Here is a 22,090-nt window from a genome sequence, read left to right on the forward strand (position 1 = left end):
AAAAATTAAATTTCATTTGCATTTCTGACTAAAGTCTGTTTGCTGGAAAAAGATGGGTTCAAAGGCTATTTGCTTCTTTCTTTTTTTGAGCAAAGTGGTGGCAAGGGGCCTGTTTTGTTCGATAAATTTGTCTAAACTTTTCTATCCAGTATTCTATAGATCACTAGAGGGCACTGTGGTATTTAGGCCACTCTGACCTCTTCGAGTACTTGGAAAGGTCCTGAACTCCCAAACACGTCGGAAAGGTGAAAGGGCAGACTTTTTAAGGGGGAGGGGATGAGTTCTGGTAGCAACCACTTCTTAATTTTTCTAAAGCAAGGCAAAAATGCACGATCAGGGTAAAAGTCAAATTCATCCAAAACCCCTGAGCTCACCTTGTGATACTCAAACACTTGTCACTTGGGTGGGGGGGGGGGGTTCTGCAGGGGACCAGTGTCCTCTCCATATTCTGGAGATTTCAATGGTGGGGCTGGGCTTAGATTTGCAGATACCCACGTTCGAGCCCGCTCCTCCCTCTACATGTGCTCAAGCCTCCTGGCGTGAACTGGAGGCAATTTCACTGCAGAACTTTCAGGCGTGCAAACCGAGAGCCACAAATGGTTTGAAACAATTTATGATATCCGGCCTCCTTCGACATGTATTAGCATATACCTGGTTTCTTTAACATACACTTTGTTTTTCCAAAACCACAAACATGGTTGCTGCAACTTCATGTGGAAGTGCTTAAGGGGCGGAAAGTTAACACCTTTGTGATCCTTGCAGCCTCTCCGTGGTTGTTAAACAAAGGCCTCTTTGTGGAGGCTTTCTCGAGATGTTTTCTTAACATGTTCCAAGTAGTTTTAGGCCGGGAACTAAAGTAAACAAGATGTTACCATGATAAAAACACTTGTGAAAACATTACAGAGCGCACTTAGTAGTTTCTTTCACATAAAACTCTTCACAGTTTTAAGAAGTAAAATTCACAGAAAAATTTTTTTTTTTTTTTTTTTAAAAGCAAACGGCCGATGAAATGTCCTCAACTGTCTGCAGTTGTCGACCTTTTATGAAAGGGTCAAAGTTCCGGCCCTGGGCATTTTCCTTCACCTTTACTTCTCCTAGCCTATTAGAGCGCATAGAACATTTATTTTGTTTTAATAAATAATATACATCCGTCCAACGTGCAAAGGAATGGTTTGCTGTATGTGGTGCTCTTCTCCAAGACAAACAGCTCCAAAATAAAAACAAAACAGAAACAAGAATTCCTTTCAAATGGATACCAAGCAAGGACGTGCATTTCGCTCTTCCGAGATGTGACACAAATGACCATCTAGAAGAAAAACTCGGGGAAAGAGAGAGATTCTTCCCCAGCACGTGAGACTACCTGGTATTTGTGAAACTATGGGTCTGGGTCTGATTTTACATTCGAAGTTAGAAACAGGGAAATGCGGTCATGATTCAACCTTCAAATCTGCTCCTCCACTCTCTCAGCAAGCCGTGTGAGCCCTTTTTGAAAAGAAAAGGGGGAAGAATTATAAATCCGTGTTTTCCCTGGGGAATGGCTGTGTCTTCAACCGGGTTTGAAAAGAAACCACCCGATCCAAGTGTGGAGAGAATGGAGGAACACAGGGAGCTCCACCTATCTGGATCAGACTGGGCTTGTTTTTGTGTTGCCGTTATCGGAGGACTCCAAGCAAGGCAGGGCTGGAGGAATTCATTAAAATTAGCATGGGCACCTGCTGGTATCCGTTAGCGGTAACAAATCCAATAGTCACATGATAACTCATGGCTGATGGGTTAAAAAAAAAAAATCAACACAAAAACTGCAACTTGTTTTGAGAAGAAACAGGGAAGTAAATGAGTACAATAGACTGGGTATCTGCTGATTCTGATAAAGCCTGCCTCTGTTGGCTGTGGGGGAAAGACAACAGGATGGTTATTTGTACAGTATTTATCTTTGAAATCAAGGGCCCTGTGGTATACCTCACCTTGGGAACAAACACTGCAGAATGATCACAGAAAAGTGTCAAATCTCTGGTTTTGATTTACCAACAGTTATGATATTTTGCTCTCAGGAGGGAAAAAAGAATATGTCTCATTTTTAGACCCATGAGTCTCCCCTCCCTTCCCGTAACCTCTCTCTCTGTGAACACTGGCATTATACTGTCAGATGGGATTTTTATCCTGAATAACTGATCTTGGCCTCTCTGAAAAGTTACATCTCACGAGCCTGAGCAGAAGGTCAGGGAACAGTTACAGAGCAAAGTCACTTTGCCCTTTCATACTGAGCCCTAAAAACCAGGTGGAAAAACCCAAGCCCATCTAAGTATAAAAACTGTGGCTGGTGAATGAAGTAACAGGGCAAGGCATACGTGGATGTTTCCCCAAAATATGAATAAACCTAAGGGTTCTGTAAACCTAGACTGGAATAACCCAGAACAGCAATGGCCACAGAAGTGCAGAAAGATTTACCAGCTATGAAGGCTATGACACCAAAAACCTTTACCCTAGGTCAGAGGTCAGCAATCTAAACGCCCATTCCTTACATCTGGTCCTATGGCTGCTTTTATGCCTATAATGGCGGAGGTGAGGAGCTGTGAAACTCAGCATACTTACTGTCTGATCCCTTACAGAAAAAGCCTGCCATTCTGTACCCCTGCCCCCCCATCACATTTGACTATGTGGGACTTTCAACAAGAACTTTATGGTTAAAAAATATTAAAGATCAGTCTCTCGTGACAGATTAATGCTCTGCAGTGTCATGATACATTCCCTAGAATGGTCAGAAATATTTGGATTTCTATTTTTTTATTTTTAAAGATTTTATTTATTTGTTTGACAGAGCGAGAGATCACAAGTAGGTGGAGTGGTGCGGGGACGGGGAGCGGGGTGCGGAAGACACAGGGAGGCAGGCTCCCCGCTGAGCAGAGACCCTCACGCAGGGCTCGATCCCAGAATTCTGAGATCGCAACCTGAGCCAAAGACAGACGCTTAACAACCCGAGCCACCAAGGCGCCCCTAGAAACATTTGGATTTCTAAAATTATTCCTCCTTTAAAAATATACTTAAAAATATACTTAAATAAAATTATACCTCCTTTAAAAATATACTTAAGTGAATAAATAAGAAAAGAAGTACTAATATATTTTTAAAGAGTGCCTGGTCAGGCACTTTACATGATGTGTCTCTTAATTCCAACAAACCTGAGAGGTGGGGTACTAAGATTATTGTCCCAAATTATGTGGGTGGATACTGGTGCTCAGAGATGCTGTGTAACTAGTTCACTGAACACACTAATACAAAGTGGCTTCACCACCCAATCTGCCTTTGCTTCAAAGCTTTTTCTACACCTACTGCCTTAAGTTGAAAGGATGCAGTTAATAAACTGCACTGCTTCTAAACCAGGCGGTATTGCATAGCAGTTAAGAGCAAGCACTACAAAGGCAGACAGCTTGGGTTTGGATCCTGACTCCTCCTCTCATTAGCTGTGTGACGCTGGGGAAAATCACTTCACCCCTCTGTGTCAGTTTCCTTATCTGTAGGTTGAGAGTAAAACCTTAATTATCAGGGTGGCGTAAGGATTAAATGAGTTATACAGTTGACCCCTTGAAAAAGGTGGGAGTTAGGAACACTGATGCCCTCAGTGAGCAAAAATCTGTGTAATTCTGACTCCCCCCAAAACTTTACTAGTATCCTACTGTTCACAGGAGGCCTAACCAACAGCATAAAAAGTCAATTAACACATATTTATATATATTATATGTATTATATAGTGTCTTCCAATAAAGTAAGCTACAACAGAAAATACTAAGAAAATCATAAGGAAAGGAAATATATTTATAAAACTACCGTATTTATTGGTGGGAAAAAATTGCATGTAAGTGGATCTCCGCAACAAATCCATGTTGGGCAGGGGTCCACAGCATATGGGAAGTACTTGGAACTGTCCCTGTTGTACAGATGTTTAATTATAAACCCTTACTAGGGGAGTATAGAATCAAGGGACCAGAAGATAGGTTGAGAAAAAAACAAAACAAAACTAGAAAGCCACAACTAAGTCAAGGTCTGAGCAATGCTACATTTTGTTATTGAGAGTGCCTTGGAGAAGCCAAATGCTACTGGTTATCAACCTGCCGAAACCATGAGAAAACACCTCTAGAGAGGGATAATGGAAAAGAAGAGTGAACCCAAGAAAGGTGTGCTTCCAGGATCTACACTCTTGCACAGGTGGAGAAGAAATGCTTAAAACATCACTTCCCAGTAACAGTGACTCCACGGGGACGTGAATCAGAGGCCACGTGGTTTCTGTCTGACCCACACGAAATACAGTAGCTCTTCCAGACCAGTTCAATGGAAAGCAAAGTTGGTGTCACTAAAGCCAGGGTGATTACGCTTTAGACAGCACACAGATGGGGGAGAAGTGAGTCTGCGAGAAGACGAACTTATTTTCCACTACATTAAGCAAGACACGGAAACCTGAAGACAACTCTGAATTTCCAAGAACTAAAACCATGCTCGAGAGGAATATGCGGCCAACTGATGTGGAACGAGGGAAAGCAGTAAGAGAACAGTGAGTTCTAGAGTTTTTTGTTTGTTTGTTTGTTTTCCTCTTCAGCATTTACGCTCCCTTTGCTGGTTTATATACTCCTTTCTCGCACTCAGGGACCAAGTCGCTCCTCCCTCGCCCCCACGTGGTTCATGGGGGTGAACGCTTCCCTGTCTGCTCTGGAGGTGTGCATCTGATGGGAGCCTGGCTACATCACTGTGATGGGCTCGAAGCTGGAACACGTGACTCAATCTGGGTCAGTGAGAGTCTGCTCAGGACTGCTGCTGGAACTACAGAGAAAAGAGATGCGCTCTGAGACGAATAAACTTCATGGCATGGCATCATCCTCCTTAGCTCTACTTGGAACGAGCCTAAGAACGAAGGCAGCACAGACGAAAACTGAGCTAACAGACACAGAACCAATTCTCCGGTAACACCGCTGAAGGATCTGAATGCAGCCATGGACGTCCCAGTAATGAGTCCATTATCATTAGGGAATGATAATTACCTAATTATTTTAGGGGAAATTCCCCCCCGATTTTTTTGAGTGGGGGGAAAGGATGAGGGGTTAAGCCAATTTAAGTCAGGCTTCTGAAGCGTGCGAACAGAAGTCTTCTAACAAATACAAGTCCACAACTAAGTCCCAGGAAATCAAGAAGCAACAGGTGCAGGTTCGCAGTGGGCATTCCAATTCCACTGAGCAAATACGAACTGAAAACATGTCATTTCATGTGCAAAACCATAATAAATAATTGAGAGGTGGTTTCCTATAAAGAGCCAGGCTCTTCTACTATCCTTAAAAGGGTTTAAAAAAAAAAAAAAGGAATTACTCTAGGTCCCAATTCTGATGATCTTTAGATTTTCTTCTTTAGCATGAGGTGTGGTTTGAAAGTTTACTATCTCATGGTGGAGGCACAGAAGAAAAAAAAATTATATATATAATATTACATGTAATAAATATATATTAGATAATAAAATTATATAAAAAACACATATGATTATATATATCTATATATCTATCTCTTTCTATCTATAGATATCGCCTAATTGTCACTTTACATAATAAATGGACTTTTGATTTGAGGATGAGGGTGGAAATACTTTGGTAATAAACATTTTTAAAATGGATCATATTGGAAAACTGCCCCTTTTTTTGTGACTCAGAAATGGATACACTGAGAATATTCATAGCAATTGTATATTTCTAGAGACTTTATGAAAATAAATCTTATTTACAGATGGTTATCAGCCGTTCTACAGATGAGCAAAATTAGCACCAATGCATTTCTCAAAGCTAGCACTGGTGCAGAAGGTGAAGTCAGAATTTGAAAGTGGCTTCTGCTGAGGTCTTTTTCTTTCATTATCTAAATACAATTAGGTAATAACAAAACAATGATTTATAATGAGTGATTTATGAGAGAACACAGCCCAATAACAGTAATTTGAATCATAAGAATTGTGAAGGGCTTTTGCTTACTGATCTCAATTGTTGATATTTAAAACAAATTTCAGGCATCTCTTTTTAAAAAAAATTTTTAAGTACTTAAGTTTCTAATGACCCCCCCCCCCCACGCTTTTCAAGTAAAATGTTATAGCTGGGAAGCTCTGAAATAGATTCACAGGCTTCCTTAATTAAAAAATGATATTCACCAAAGCCCCCTTCAGATAACACTGGATGTACTTTAAATGGCAGGTTTACTATATTTGTATCCAGGTCCATAAAGTTAAATATAGAGATTGCTTTAATAATATAAAGACTGCACAAAACCAGAAAACTGCACATAAATCTGCCTGCTTCTAGTTTTAGAGGCTTGAATAAGACAGAAAAGACAGAAGGAAAGATCCCCAAATACCAAATTTGTAAGCTATCATGAAGCCAGATATAGAGGACTGATACGTGTGCATATACTGGATTATAGCATGATAGGTAAATATGCTGAACACAATGTATTATTATATTTGGTCTGTCAGTGATTCAGTGATACTATCAATAAATCTATGAGGGTGTCCATAACACAGGGCAGTTTAGTCTACATTTTATTAAAGGACAAGGTCACTGTAGGGAAGGGAAATAGTAAGATGTAGTGCAGAAGCCTTTCATTTCAATTAGGAGAAGATTCATGTATCATTTATTTCCAGAGACACTTTAACAGTGTTACAGATTCAAATGGAGTAACTCAAGTTTTCAGTCATACTGTAACTGGAGAAATTTAAGTTACTGCATTCTCACCATAAGGACATGAATCCAAACTAAAGGGAACACCAAAATGGAAAGGTAAGAAGCAAGGGGGTAGCATTTCCTCAGCACCCATTTCTTAAATGTATAAAGTCATTTGCAGAAAAACAAAGAGGACCAATCACCAAGCTAAAACTAGCCAGTCACTGATAGCAGTTCTAAAAAATCAGAGTTAGTAGGTCAGTGATTCAGTATGCAGATACATGAATAAAAGTGAAAAATAAATTATTGCTAATTTAATACTGGGAGAATTTTTATTTAATCACTGTCATTCTGAGAAAACGGGTAAACACAGACTCTCACGAAGAGCCATCAAAACTGTCCTTGGTTATACCTCCTTTGCCCTTTATAATCAACCCTCCACAGATTTTGTAAGTGCTCCTATGACAATGTGCTAGACCTTATGATTTAGAGTCCATTCTCAAAATGGTGGTATGAAACCCTCCATCAAAAAGGCATTTTATGAGGAAAAGCATGAACAGTGGGAGGTGATGGCTATGTAAAAGAAAAAAGCAATATAAAATCATTCTTACTTTAGAAATGATTGGAAATCTTCGCACACTGCTTCACAGCCTGGCCACTTGCATACACCATGTCCATAGAGAGGATGGCTATGGGGGTGCTCCTCATGGGACAAACTGAAAAAAAAAAAAACACACACACACACACAAAAGGACAAGAGAATGAATATGTTGCCAAGAACCATCCCATCAGACTTAAAAGGCAAGAGGAACCCACATGGCTGAAAGTGGACATGGAGGAATTGAGGGTTTCTTTTTCCCCATGAATTTACTAATTAATTCTGAATTGTTCTTTGAAAGCAAGAGTTAAATTCCAAGATGTGAACAGTCCAATGTTAGAAATGTAACCACCGTATATGAAAAGTGTTTGACAGGCTTTTGTTAGAGGCAAAGCTCTCTACTCAGACTGTGAAGGATTCTTTAAAAAGCTAGAATTTATCATTTAATCTACATAATGAAAATGATAAAAATCTGTACTTGATTTTGAGATTCTCTTGCTGTTTTCTACCCAGAGTATTATACGTTTTCTTCCTCCTTTCCACCAGAAAACTGCTTTCACATAATTGTATGATCTTTTCATAAATTAATTTTATCTAGCAAAGAATAGAGCAATTAAATAATTTAGAATAAAATAATTTAGAAAGACAAATATATCCAAGCAAATGATTAGCTTTAAAAAGACACTAATAACAGCAAAAAGATTATATCCCTAAAATTACAGACACCAAGAGTAAGAAAAAACTTAGCATGAACACAAGGGGTTAATCCTCCAGTGGGGTTCCAATCAATACATAATGATTTGACCACAAGGATCCAAGTCATGGGATGCTTTGATCCACGCCATATGGTGCTGGGGGAAGTATTTCTGTTGTACTCGCTGAGGAACCATATTCTCAAATATTTTCTCTATTAGATTTCTGCATCCAGACTTCTTTCAGACAAATTATTTTTATACTCATTTCCATAACCTTAGATTCCATCAAATAGAAGTGTAAAACGAACACAGAGAGTTCTGTTTCGTACTCAAGCACATTCCCTTCAAGGAAAGGGCTGTCTTGCAACTTACTCCACTGCCTCTCCATGACTTTGAACTTCAATCATGACCACACACACACACACACACACACACACACACACACGCAGGGCTTCTATTTTATATTACCACCAGGATGTGCATTCATCTATCATCTATCGATTCACACTCACAGAGCAGACATACACAAATGCCACTTGTCCCTGACTTATAACATAATGAATCCACGGTGGGCATATTATGAACAGTTAAACTAAGGAGCAGTAGGAGTAAACACACGTGCGCACAGAACTACACCTTATCAGGGATCAATAGGTCTCTCTCTGGCTTTTAAATGATTATGCTGGAAATTTAATATCACTTGAAAATAATGACAAGCTTCTCTGCCTTAAAATAGAAAATACATCTGGGAACCAGAAAAAAATTACAGAAGTCTAACTCATAAAGGTGTCCCTCATGAGAGAAAAGACTAAGACTAGTGAATGAAGGTGGCTCTGTAGTGGAACTTACAAAGCCCAATGACAAAAGGATGTTCTCTAAGCAGTGAAGACAGCGGAAGTCCATTGGACCAAAAGAATTATTGCCAACCCAAGCTCATCTTTGGATTTTTAAAAAAATTTTGTGTTTATTTATTTGACAGAGATCACAAGTAGGCAGAGAGGCAGGCAGAGAGAGAGAGGAGGAAGCAGGCTCTCCGCTGAGCGGAGAGCCCAAGGCGGGGCTTGATCCCAGGACCCTAGATCATGACCAGAGTCAAAGGCAGAGGCTTTAACACACTGAGCTACCCACTCACCCCTATCTTTGGATTTTTTTAAAGACTATAATCAATTACATAAGATGATGGACACTAGCGAAACTCTTTTGATTCACGGTTATGACACAAGTACATTAAGTCAATCACGTCATTATGCTGCACAACTTACACATACCGTATGTCTCAGTAACACTGGAATAAACAGATATGGTACCAAAGCAGAATTTCAAAAATTATGGACAATATCTGAAATCAGAGAATCCTTCTAAGGACTTGAATTCTCAGCTATTCTATGGGAAGGAAATCATTTAAAAACTATTCCTACCAATAGCTTAGAAAAAAGGAAAAAAAAAACACCCTAAAACATTATTTTCTTTACCAACTCGTTTATATATATATAAATATACAATACCCACTTTTGACAAATTAAGGTGTGAAGATTTATATCATCCTTTTATATTTAACATAATTTTGTTATTAAATAATTTCTCGGGGCACCTGGGTGGCTCAGTGGGTTAAAGCCTCTGCCTTCAGCTCAGGTCATGATCCCAGTGTCCTGGGATCAAGCCCCGCATCTGGGCGTCTGCTTAGCAGAGAGTCTGTTTCCCTTCCTCTCTCTGCCTGCCTCTCTGCCTACTGTGATCTCTATCAAATAAATAAATAATCTTTAAAAAATAAATAAATACATAACTTCTCATGCTACCAACTGTCTTCAAAACTTTATTTACTGAAGCTAGCAGCCCACGATAAACTATCATGGCCCTAGTTACATACCAAAATTTGTCTAACTACCCATTTTGGACACTGAGAGTCCCTTCATGTTTCATATGTTTATGAATAACATTAAAAATAAAATTTTACCAGGTGAAGCATTCCAGCATATAACTGATTTTTACAAGACACATTCAGAGAAATAGGATGGATCTGTAGATGAGTACTTTTTAAAATTCACTATGACTATTCTCTCAAGTAGCTCTCGAGAGATGCTCCGTGCCCAGTACATTCTTAAACATTATATATATTTTGTGTGATCCCTTAAGTTGGAAACCAAATGCCTCAACTAGTTAGGATACAATATTAATATCACTAGTTAAAAACTGCAAATGGTTATTCTAATTGTATTTTTTTGTTGTTGGTGGTGGTGTTGTCAACTGCAGAGTGTTCTGAAAAGTATGAAAGAAAACAGTATGTGTTCACTAGAGGGATTTAAGACTCAACATAAAATATACATGATTTAACATGGACTCTGCCATCCCTTTCCCTGTCCCCCCCCCAATCTCTCTGCTTTTTGGTTAACTTATTTGTGAAGGCCCTGTGGCTTGACTAAAAACCATTCTGCTCTAAAAAAAAATTTTTTTTTTTTTGGATCAACTTGGTACAGACTTATTTCCAAGAACAGAGGACAGTTCACTAAGGCCTTAGAAAGGCACCTGAAAACTAAAGAAACAAAGTCCTCCCACACACATACATCCCATACTCAGCAGACCACCTGAAAGCTTAAGTGTACATTAAAACAGTATTTATTATGAAATTAAGATATGCTCTTATTTTAGTAAGTTCACATAACTCTGAGCTGGCTACTGAAGAAAGTCCATTCCTCACGCCACCCCACCCCCATCCTGCACCTAATAACCTCACCTTGGGTAACACTGTTAATGTCTGGTATGTTACAGTGCTACATTTTTCTTCTAATGTATTACTAGTTTACAAAAATGGAAACTATAGACACTACTGTTACTTGTTTTTCATGTTTAATATATAATAGAATACTTCAATTTCATTTATTTGGGGCATGTCACAGGTGCGTTTATTTAGGCCCTGAAGGAAAAGGCACTTCAAGTATACAGCGAGGGCGGGTCCGTGTTCCCACCTAAGAGCGCTTGGTGCAATTCACAGCCAGACTGGCATTCCACCCAAGGTGTATTCCAAGCAAAGCTGATTAATGATGACCACGAGCAGGTGTAGGACTCAAAGCTCTGAAATATTTGCTTTTTTTACCCACATTCCTAATTTTCTAGAAGATGAAGGCCATTCAACTCCATTCCTACCCAAACCTCCCGGTAAACTTAGGTGTGAGCAGGGCTTCATGGGGATCCAGACATTTTTAATAAGGCTAAATAAGCATTTTTAATAATGCTTCCCCCGAATTAACCCCAAATTATAAATCGTGTGTTATTTCACTGGCATGTTATTTCACAAATTGAGTTATGAAAGACTGTTGGTCATTCTCCAATCACTCAAAAAGGTGGAATAGGTTTTGCCTTTTAAGTGTTATTGAGAGATTCATACACCATATGATTCACTCTTTCACATGTATAAGTCCATGGTTTTGAACCATGGTTAGATCCAGACATTTTTAATAAGGCTCTAATGAATCTCAGAATGCAGGACCACTGGCTCTGGCTGCCCTGATCTGCATGGCTGGTGACTATAATTGGATACTTTTAAATACACTAAGTTGTCTGGGAAAAAGTGCTTGACTATGGAAGGAAAAGGAACAGGCTGGTGATGGTGCCCAGATACAGTATGTCTGGACAAACACAGAAGGAACCATAATAATTGTCAGGGGTGATGAAGAAACAACTTTCACCATATCACTTTAGATGTTTTTATGTTGTACATTGCAGAAATGCTTTGCTGTGCAGTTGTTATTTCTTTTCTTATATATGTACGAATATGAACACATACAGGCACACATGAAAAAATCAAGTGGTATGCAGGACTCCATACTGAGACCACCCCTGGCCCTGAAAGTGGCACAGCAGAGCCCATGGTGCGTGTGGCTGAGCCCTGCTTCTGGCCTTTTAGTCATGTTGTGTGATATACCAGCTGTAGTTCTGAATGGGAGCGTTTCTGTGTCATCGGAAAAGCGGAACAGACATTTGTATTCTGACTGCCTTTAGGGATGTGCCAAAAGGTAACAGAAGGGAAATTTATTCTTCTTATGTCAAAGTATACCAGCGTCCTATAAAGTTAATCTTCTCTGGTGTAACCAAGAGGAGAATAATCTTTGAAGAAGATGAAGTCAACAGACACCATGCTGTACCCCAAGACATTTCCTGCCAAGTTAAAGACAGTTTTCCTTTCTTCTGAAGGCACACTCTCAGCTTTTCCTGTGCCCTGACCCAAGTTCTCACGGTTGTCTTTGGAGTCGCCCCCAAGATGTGCGTTTTCCCCTTTCTAAGAGTGCTGTTTTTTTCCTCTGGAGATTCCTGATTTTATTTGTAACAAAAGTCTCCATCTGTGTGCACCAGGTCTATAGCTACTTTCCCCCATGCTTCCCCCGAATTAACCCCAAATTATAAATCGTGTGTTATTTCACTGGCATGTTATTTCACAAATTGAGTTATGAAAGATTGTTGGTCATTCTCCAATCACTCAAAAAGGTGGAATAGGTTTTGCCTTTTAAATGTTATTGAGAGATTCATACACCATACGATTCACTCTTTCACATGTATAAGTCCATGGTTTTGAATATGTTTAAAGCTGTGTAACCACATCACATAAAATTTTAGAACATTTCTATCACACCAAAGAGAAATCTCCTACCCATTTATGGTCACTCCCCATCTCTTCCTAACCTTCAGCTCCTTCTAACCACTAGTCCTTCTTTCTGTTTCTAGACATATGCTTATTCTGGACACTTCATATAAATAGCATCATGCAAGATGTGTTTCTTTGTGTCAGCCTTTTTCCACTTAGAATAATGTTTTGGAGGTTCATCCTCACTGTAGGACGTATCAGTATGTCTTTTCTTTTTTTTACAGCTGAACAGTATTCCACTGGGTGTATAGAACCCCCCCCCTTTTCTTTTAAATCCATTCATTCACTGATGGACATCTGGGCTGTTTCCACATTCTGGCTACTGTGAACAGTGGTGGTACCAGAGTGCATGTCCTGTACATGATTAAATTGATGTTCTCAGTTCTTTGGAGTATATATCTAAGAGGAGAATTGGCAGGTCATGTGGTAAGTCTACAGTTAACATTTTGAGGAAATGCCAGAAGAGTTCTGAAAGAAGCTACACTACCCTTAATTCTGACCAGGATTGTTTGAGGGTTATGATTTCTCCACATACTTGATAGCACATGCTATATGTCTTTATTTTCGCCACCTTGGTAGATGAAACGTGGTGCCTTTTGTATTTCTTATTTATAATTATTTAATGTTTAATGATGTTGAGCATCTTTTCATGTGCTTACCAACCCTGTATATATCTTCTTTAGAGATAGGACTATTCAAATTCTTTGTCCACTTTTTAAAAATTGGGCTATCTTTTTTACTGTTGAACAGCAAGTTTTAACTTATCCTGCATGTTAGTTTCTTATCAGATGTATGATCTACAAATATTTACTCCCATTTTGTAGATTGTCTTTTCAGTTTCTTGATGGTGTGCTTTGAAGCACAAGTCTCCAGCTTTGACAAAGTCCAATGTATCTATTTTTCCTGTGGTTCCATGTGATTCTGATGTCATATCTAATAACCCACTGGCTACTCTAACATAATGAAAATTTATTTCTGTATTTTCTTCTGAGAGCTAGCTCTCGCATTCATTTTGAGCTCATTTTTGTATACGGCGTGAGGAAGAGTTCCAACTTCATTATTTTGCATGTTGCACCAGCAGCATTTGACAAAAAGATTATTCTGTTCTATCCTAAAGGAACTGTCTTGGTGCCTTTGCCAAAAATCAACTGAACAGCGCATCTGGGTGGCTCAGTTGGTTAAGCGACTGCCTTCAGTTCAGGTCATGATCCTGGAGTCTTGGGATCGAGTCCCGCATCCGGTTCTCAGCTCCATGGGGGAGTCTGCTTCTCCATCTCACCCTCTTCCTTCCCATACTCTCTCTCAAATAAAATCTTTTAAAAAAAAATCAATAAACATCAATAAAAAATCAATAAACAATGAACATAAATTGATTTTGGCTACATTTTGCATATGGATTCTGCACAGGACAAAAATGACACATCTTGTTAATGATGAGATGAATAAGCAGGAGGTGTTCAGTGATTACTGGTTAAAGGAATGAAGGAGGTTCTATGTCTTTCAATAAAGTTTAACGGTGTCCTTACCGCTGCTGTGAAGCAGGAAGCGGTTCCCTTTGAAACCATTCCCCTACAAATACACCAGAAAGCACAACTAATAGCTTTCCTGCCTCCTCTGCCTGCCTAGATGCAGTTCTGTTTCTCTCTTGCCCATGGTTCACCCTCCTTTTCCCCCACCATTCGGCCTTTCATTCAACCAACCAACATAAACAATGCTAACCCTAAGACAGGCCCCAAGAGACTGATGATGAAGACCAGTTCTCTGCCAAACTGCCTCAGTGCCTCCCTACGGCTCAAGTCTCTCCCCGCTGGTCTTTTTTCCAATTCTTTGGTTTCACGTCCATGTGCAAGTGATTCCTTATGTCCACCCCATAACGCAGTCAGTCACATAACCTTCCCCTCTCAGATCCATCACAGCCCATGGTTTTGGCTGGGTGGCAAGGGACTGCTCACTCCTTGCCAAAGCCTGTGACAACCACAGACCTCAGGGTTCCAGAAAGGTGGTCTTTTGACAGTTTCAGGACCACCTACTAAAAAATGCTTTACACTAAACTGTGACCATAACTACGCAAGTATCAATGAAAGCCACTACTTTACAGCTTCTTCTTTTATACGTTTAATTCTTTAACGACAACTTACACAGAAAGGATCCCACTTTTTCCCCTTCTCTGGCATCACTTTTTAGTTCTTAGCCTTTAGTTCTCTGCCTTCTACTTTGCTACCACATCCTACTTTTGATGACCCTGTAAGTACCAGATCAGGGATCTCATAGGTTGAAAGAAAGGAGTATGAACTCGATTTCTAGTGATGAAGTGATATCAGAAGACACAGTGACTTCAGATGTTTTAAAAATGTTCAAACTAACAAACTAACAAACTAACGGATCTGTTTATGATATAAGCCATAAGTCCATTTCAGGGACACCAAACAAGGTGGGTTGCTTTGGGACTCCATCAGAGTGGACCTTACGATACAGAGCGATGCAGAGGAACAAGAACAAAAGAGATGACGACTCCAATCTCTACCACAATGTTCCATTTTAGAGTTTATTCTTCTGATGTCTTTCCTACTATTGGATATCTCCACAAAACCAGCGGGAAGTCAAAGTTTCTTGCAGAAACTAAAGTGACAGGTCAAGTTTCTTCATGGGTTACCCTGCAGTATCGGGAGGAAAAGGTCTTACACCTGCCTACCAATGCACAAATGATATGTGGGAACACGGGAAACGAGGATGTGAGCACGGCATCCTCTCTCCTGAGAGCTCTGTAAAAATGACCTTTCCCCTCTAACTTCCACTGAAAACACTTCAAGGAGCAGGCGGGCTTCTCATTTCCCACTGAAAGCTGGGAGACGGCTCAGGTGTCACATTTCTAGCATACTGCCTTCATTTTGTTTTTCACTCATTACAGAAGTATGCCATCCTATGTGTTTATTCATCGGTTATCTGAACGTACGCTGGCTGTCAGTTCCATCACCTTCCACAAAGACAAGAGTGTCTGAGGAAAGCCTATGAGTCCACCCTGAAGTAAGTGAAGATGAAGTCTCCACCAACAGGAACACACACACACAGACACACGCACGGACACACAAACATGTGTGCACACATGCACGCGCGTGTGCGCGCGCACACACACACACACAAACATGTGTGCGCACACACACACACACACATTCTCTCTTTCACTCTCTCATGTGGTGAATCCTTGACTTTCCTTCCCCAGAACGCTCATCATCTCAATTTTCTGCTTCTTTTCAAATCATGTTTAATTAGAGGATTTCACATTCCCTTGTGATAGGATATTCATGAGTAAAACTTGCAATTGGAGTGACTGTGAATTAGTCTATTAAGAGCCAAATTTGTGCTTTTAAACAATGATAGAGATTATTGTTATTATCTGCTCTCAATATTGTGGCTTGGGATGTGAGGGTTACCTTAACTAACTTGAGATCTGAAATAAATGCTTTTAACAACTTAGGTCCAGGGGTTTTGGTTTTGGTTTTGTTCTCCCCCCTTGCATTGCAGAGTATCCTGTAAGAGATACAGGGTTCCCTCTCTGTAACGGCCCTCACAGCGTGGCCCATGAGAGCAGTGTGTGGGGCGAGTGTGAGTGATATACAGATATCCTCACCCTTGTAGTTACAAATTCATGTTCATGTGTACTAGAAAAAAAATCTGACTAAGACATCAGATTCATGACTTCTCAGTGTTATATTTTCTTGCAATCTATTTAAGTCACTCACTTTTAATCAAAATATTCAGTAATAAGTAGTGAACAGGTACATGCAGGTGTGGCCGAAATGGGACATGGTGGGAGACTGATGCAAAGCCATTACTGTCCAGGCTTAAAAGATGGTATTTGTATACAAGGGTATGCAAACACAACTTTCCTCTCTCACTGCTCCTCTCAGAGTAATGCTTCCCAAATTTTATTCTGGATATGAATTGTCGGGAGATCTTTTTAACGTGCAGGTTCTACTTAGTTCTACTTAGTGCAGGTTGAGCTGCAAGACTGTGCTTGTCCGCAAAGCTCACGTGTGTTGCCCGTGGTGGTGGGTTACGGACCACAGCCTGAGTGCTGAGTGCCTTGAGAGTTTCCTGTTCTGTATCTGACCTAAAAATGTGCTTTATTAAAGGGACACTCAGGGGGTGCCCTACCCACTGTGGGTTGAATAACAAGATAGAAATGGATAAATATGGAGGGGGCGGCCCTGGGCAAACTCACCAAGTAATAGCTGCAAACTCATTAAAAAAAAAAAAAGAAGAAAAAGAAAAAAGAAAGCCAGCTGGCCCTGTTACCTAAGAATGATAGGAAAGGCTTTTTAAGACTTAATGTAATAGAAAAGGTAAGACTGGAGGTGGTTTGCACAGCGAAAAGATCATTTCCTGTTTCTGTGGACCAAACACCAATTTCACATGAGCACAAATATGGAGAGTGATCTCATCTGAGAGTGATGTTTGCCGGGTATTACATGGATCAGGAACAGCCTGGCACACACAGATAAATCGGTAAACCTGACAACTCAGAACTTCACTGTGCCCAAGCTCGACATCTGCCTTAGGCATCCTCTAAGTCTGGTTCGTACCCCAGGAGCCTGGAAGTACAAGATATGTGTGTACCTAAGATCTTGAATTAAATTTTTAGGAAGATAAGTGGTAGTTCTGGGCTTTCCCAGGAAACCAGGGTAAACATACAGTTGAAACAGGGTTTCAATCCACCTGGTATAGTACCATATTCAGTCAAGGTCTCTCTCCTCAGTGAAGAGGCAATCTGACCAAAATAACAGGACACGCATGCCCTCAAAGGTGGGCCATACAATGTCCATTAGAGCAAGGATGCAGAGTTTTAAAACAAAACAAAACAAAAAAACTGGCAGATTTAATTTATATTAGCTAAAAACATATGGAGTATCTCCAACCTCTGATTTCACCGGTATCATTTCTTAGGATGAGGCCTATTTGACTTTAATTTTTAAAAAAATGACTTGATTTAAAGAGAATAATATAAGTCATACTATAAGTAGCTATGGCGAAGTTCACAATCATGGGACGTCAACCCAGATGGCTGAGGTTTGGGAAACCCAAAGTGCATGATGTATTCCACAAGCAGATTCGGTCTCTAGCTGGCTTAACTTCCTCAGTAAACAATGAACCAGCGGCAAGTCACTGAAGACACACTTTTAATTGAATTTTCAATGGGGAAGGAAGAGCCTCGGGGGTCTTCCTGGACTTAGAGGACACAAAACCCTCAGAGGGCACTCCATCCACTGCTTCTGGGACTTACACATATCACAAAGGTCTTCAGAGGCTCTCATCTGCAGGCTGCAGATGTGACTAGTAAGTGCCGCTCTACCAATGATAAGAACCCAGGGTTGGGTGGCATGAGATCAGCATCTTCACCATCATTTCTTCACCATCCACTTTACCCAACTGCCTGCCCCATCTCTCTTACTGGGCAAAACGTGCCATCTTGGTTCCCAGATGCCAGAAGTATGTGCCCCAGCAGGAGAATAGAGCAGAGAATGAGAACTTGAGAATCTGAGAGCAACTGATCACAAACAGCGAGTGGGTGATGACAAAAGCAGAATGTCTGTGTGTACATGGTGATGAGTGAAGGAATAAATAAAAGGAAGGAAAAAAAAAAAAAAGGAAAAGGCAGACATCCAGCTTTTGTTTCTTATGCCACTAAGGGCCATCCTGAGTTTATGAGAGTTTACCACTGGCAGCATTAACATTGGGATCTCGTTAAGAAAACAGAATGCTTTCCAAAGAGTGGCTGTGAGCAACTGTGTCAATACAGACATAGGGACCACTAATCCAAAAATTATTAACACCATTAGGCAGGCATTCTGATTATGTCAATGCAAGTGTGTTTGCATTGGTGACTCATGAGGTCTATGTGCAATGTGCCCATATGTTAGGGGCACCAACGGTACCCAAGAAAACCAAAGAACATAAATAAAAGTTCAATACTAATTCTTCATAGTCCTTCCTCCAGAATATTGTTCCATTCTCCAGAACAGAAGCCAGTGCAATTATACTCCAGAAACAGCAGAATCACGTAAGTGTAGTGTGAGGACCAGATGCACAAGCTGGAGATGAGGAGACGAGTGACATAAGGATACAAACTAGCTGAGAACCATGAGATTCTCCATTGATGTTCCCTTAGAACTATCCCATATGTTATGGAATTACTGTTGTTCCTCTGTAGGACAAGATGCTTCATTAATGTTCACTGGATTAAACTCTTCTGTGCCTTTAACTGCACAGTGTTTAAGTGAACACTGAACTTGTGATAAGCATCGTGTTGGGTTCCTAGATCGGAGTCTCTAAGTTGGGGTTCATGAGAAGACCCAAGGGTGAGTGGTAAGATAATATTACAGTTTCTGTATGCGTGTGTTAAGATAACTTTTGTTATCTTAGGGCTTTTGTAAGAATATACACATGTATATGGGTATATCTTTCTCACCCTTAGCCTCTAATTTTTATAATATAGATAATATATTAGATGTAAATAATTGATTAAAAACACACTTTGTAGGGATGCATATTCAAAATCAATAACAACAGCAACAACAACGTGAATAACCACATACAATCGGAGGTTGCTGGCTGTTCCCTTCCTCACTGAAAGAGTTGTACCCAATTCTCCACCAGTAGAGAAAGAGAACTGAGCAGATGGCTGGGACCGAAAATGCTGTAATATATGATCTGGGCCTTATAGTTTCAGTAGGAGCTCAACGGCTACAAGGAAGAGAATGAGAACAGGCAGATGGCTGAAGCACAAAAAGCATCTTTAGGCATTAAAAAAAAAAATTAGAAAAACAAACAAGAGTGCTTACAGATGATTTAACGGCTGATATTAAAGAATTTTTAAAAATTCTGTTCCACAACAGTTTATATTAGGTCATAGTCTTAAGAATTTTCCCTTCTCCACATTGCTTCTCTGTTACTTTGAATGGTAGCAGGCGAAGAATGCCACAGCATAAGGATGGTCGAAAGCAGTGGTTCTCAAAGTATGGACCCTGGGAACCTGGCGGAGATGCAATTTCTTAGTCCTTACCCCAAGTTACTGAATCAGAAGTATGGGACTGGGCTCTGGCAGTTTGCAGGAGAGTCAGTCCTCCCAGTGATTCTGATGCGAGCTCACGGTTGAGGAGCTTTCTTAGGCAGAACCCAGCTTTTTCTGTAAGTATCTGTAAGATTTCTGTAAGTATCAACAAGACTAACCAGGTACTCCTACAGCATCTGTGGCCAAAGGGTAGCAAATATAGAACCGCTCCCAGTGGGTTCTTAATCTTTACTATTCCCTTAGTTCACCTTCTTCTGCACATTTCAGCTTGTCTCTGCGATGAAATTTTGCACCTATCATACCAGGCTGGTTATGCCAGATGATTGGGACGGAGCAATCAACAAGAGATAGTGAACCTTCCTTCATGGACCTTACCGTATTCAAAAGTTTCACCTGATGCACAGTGAGGGGCGTGGAAATACGTACACTGTGACATTCCACTAGTGCTCATCTTAAACAAAGCAGACACTGTATCACATTTTGTATATATTCATATCACTACCTTTATTACACTGTGTTGCAAGCATCTCCTTCCCTGTATGTCTCTCTCATTAGACTGTGAGCTCCCAAAGGGGCAGAACGAGGTTGTAGTCCTCTATTGAGTCCTTGAACCTATATAGTTAGTATATAATTAATGCTCGATAAATGTTGTTTGAATGAATAAATGACTTTGACCGTAATTAACAGCGCTTGTTAATATTTACTGAGCATCTCCTATGTGCCAGAGCCTGGTGCCACGCCCATTTCACAGATGGACAACTGAGCACACCAACATTAAGTCACCTCAGTGGGCAGCCTGGATTGGAATGCAGGCAGTCCGGCTTCGGAGTCCACACCTATCACCACTAAACGCAGCCGCCCCCGCACTAAATGAGGTTCGGGCCATGGTCCCGCAAAACATGTTCTTTCTGCCCCTGACTCAAGGCCCGTGCTTCTGCTGCACCCTAAGCCTAGAGGGCTGTTCTGTCACTTCTTTCCATCTGTTCAAAGGTCACTTCCTCACAGAGCCTTTGCCAGACTCACTCTTCTCCCTTCCCTGCTTTATTATTTTGTTCAGAACTTCTTCCTTTTTATTATGTAATTATTTGTTTGTTCTACTGCTACTGTAATGTCAGCTCCATGAGGACAGACTTTGTCAAGCTCACAGCTGTGTGCCCCGGAGCCTAGGACACTTGGCACGTGGTTGGGGTTTGGTAAATTCTGTTCAACGAACGCATGCATGCTATACCATCCACTGACTTCTGTCCCACTCTCCAACACGTTTTTGTTGAACTCTGGACAACTTCCCATTTATCCTTGTTAAGTTTCTTTTTATTTTTGCCTGTACAATCTTCTAATTTATTCAAACACCACTGGATTATTCCAGCTCTTGGTGTCATTTTTTTTTTCTAATTAAAGTAAACTGCCATTTACTTCTCACACTGATCTTTAACACGAGACTTCTTGTTCTTGTCATAAATATGACTCATACGGAAAAATGGAAGTTGAACACCGGGGCTCATATGTACAAGAACGTTTCCATCAACAGTTCAAGATATAAAAGGTAGAGACATAGCCATAGAGGTTCTGTCCAGTTTTGAGGTCTACAGTAATAGTTTCAGCCTTTCGGATATATAACCTAAAATTCCACCAGATGACTCAAAGGCCCCTCTTGAAAGCAAATACCACATCATTTACACAAACGCTTTAGGTTTTTCTTTCCTTCTGTCATAATATACCTTCAAGTTCAACATTCATAGCCAAGATGTAAAATATACATAAAGAAGAGATCCCTCAAAGACAGGTTTCAAAGTATTAAAAAAAGAAGGGAGGGAAGAAGGGAATGGAGGAAGGAAGGAAGGAGTCAACCTGCCATTAGTCTGACTTACTTGAAGACTATAAAAGGAATGAAATTTGAAGGTCATAAAAATACGTCTGTTTGTTTAGGCAAGTCTTACAGGTAGTATAAATATCATCAGGAACAGTTGCTATGGGGTCTGTTTGTTTACCAAACAAGAATACAAATAGTTATACAAAAGTGGAACAACATTTAGGTATATAAATGGAGAATGCTTTGCCTTCTGGTAAATTTCCCAAAGTGCCTTTTAAAGCGTTCCTATTTTCACCTTACTCGCTGGGAAATCTCTGTTTCCTTGGTTCTCCCTTTTCAGTTCTAACGCCTCCGGGGAATGTTTTACTCTCAGATTTCTGAGTCTGATAATCATTTTCTCTTCCTTTTCCCCCTTTTCACTTTAAGACATAAAAATCAAAACCCCTAGCACAACCATCCAAACTGTACAACGAAAACCTTCTTTGCAATGTAAAATGCAAAAAAAAAAGACAACAAAAGCCATGGAGTTTATAGAAGGATTCTAGTACAGGCATGCATTCTTGAAGTTGAGTTAATCCATGAACCACCACCCAGTTTGTGTG

General features: G+C 40.2%; 1 protein-coding gene across 19 annotated transcripts in view; it reads right to left on the reverse strand.

Moving 5' to 3' along the window:
• FOXP1 (forkhead box P1) overlaps nucleotides 1-22,090 on the reverse strand; it is a 579,941-nt gene that overhangs the window by 50,914 nt on the left and 506,937 nt on the right. For all 19 annotated transcript variants that reach the window (XM_032359520.1, XM_032359607.1, XM_032359621.1 and 16 more), the window contains one exon: nucleotides 7,292-7,396. In XM_032359520.1, coding sequence (XP_032215411.1) covers nucleotides 7,292-7,396 — 105 coding nt within the window. The remainder of the gene's footprint in view (nucleotides 1-7,291; nucleotides 7,397-22,090) is intronic.

Source organism: Mustela erminea, chromosome 1 (assembly GCF_009829155.1).
Source record: "Mustela erminea isolate mMusErm1 chromosome 1, mMusErm1.Pri, whole genome shotgun sequence".
In the NCBI taxonomy this organism is placed as follows: Eukaryota; Metazoa; Chordata; class Mammalia; order Carnivora; family Mustelidae; genus Mustela; species Mustela erminea.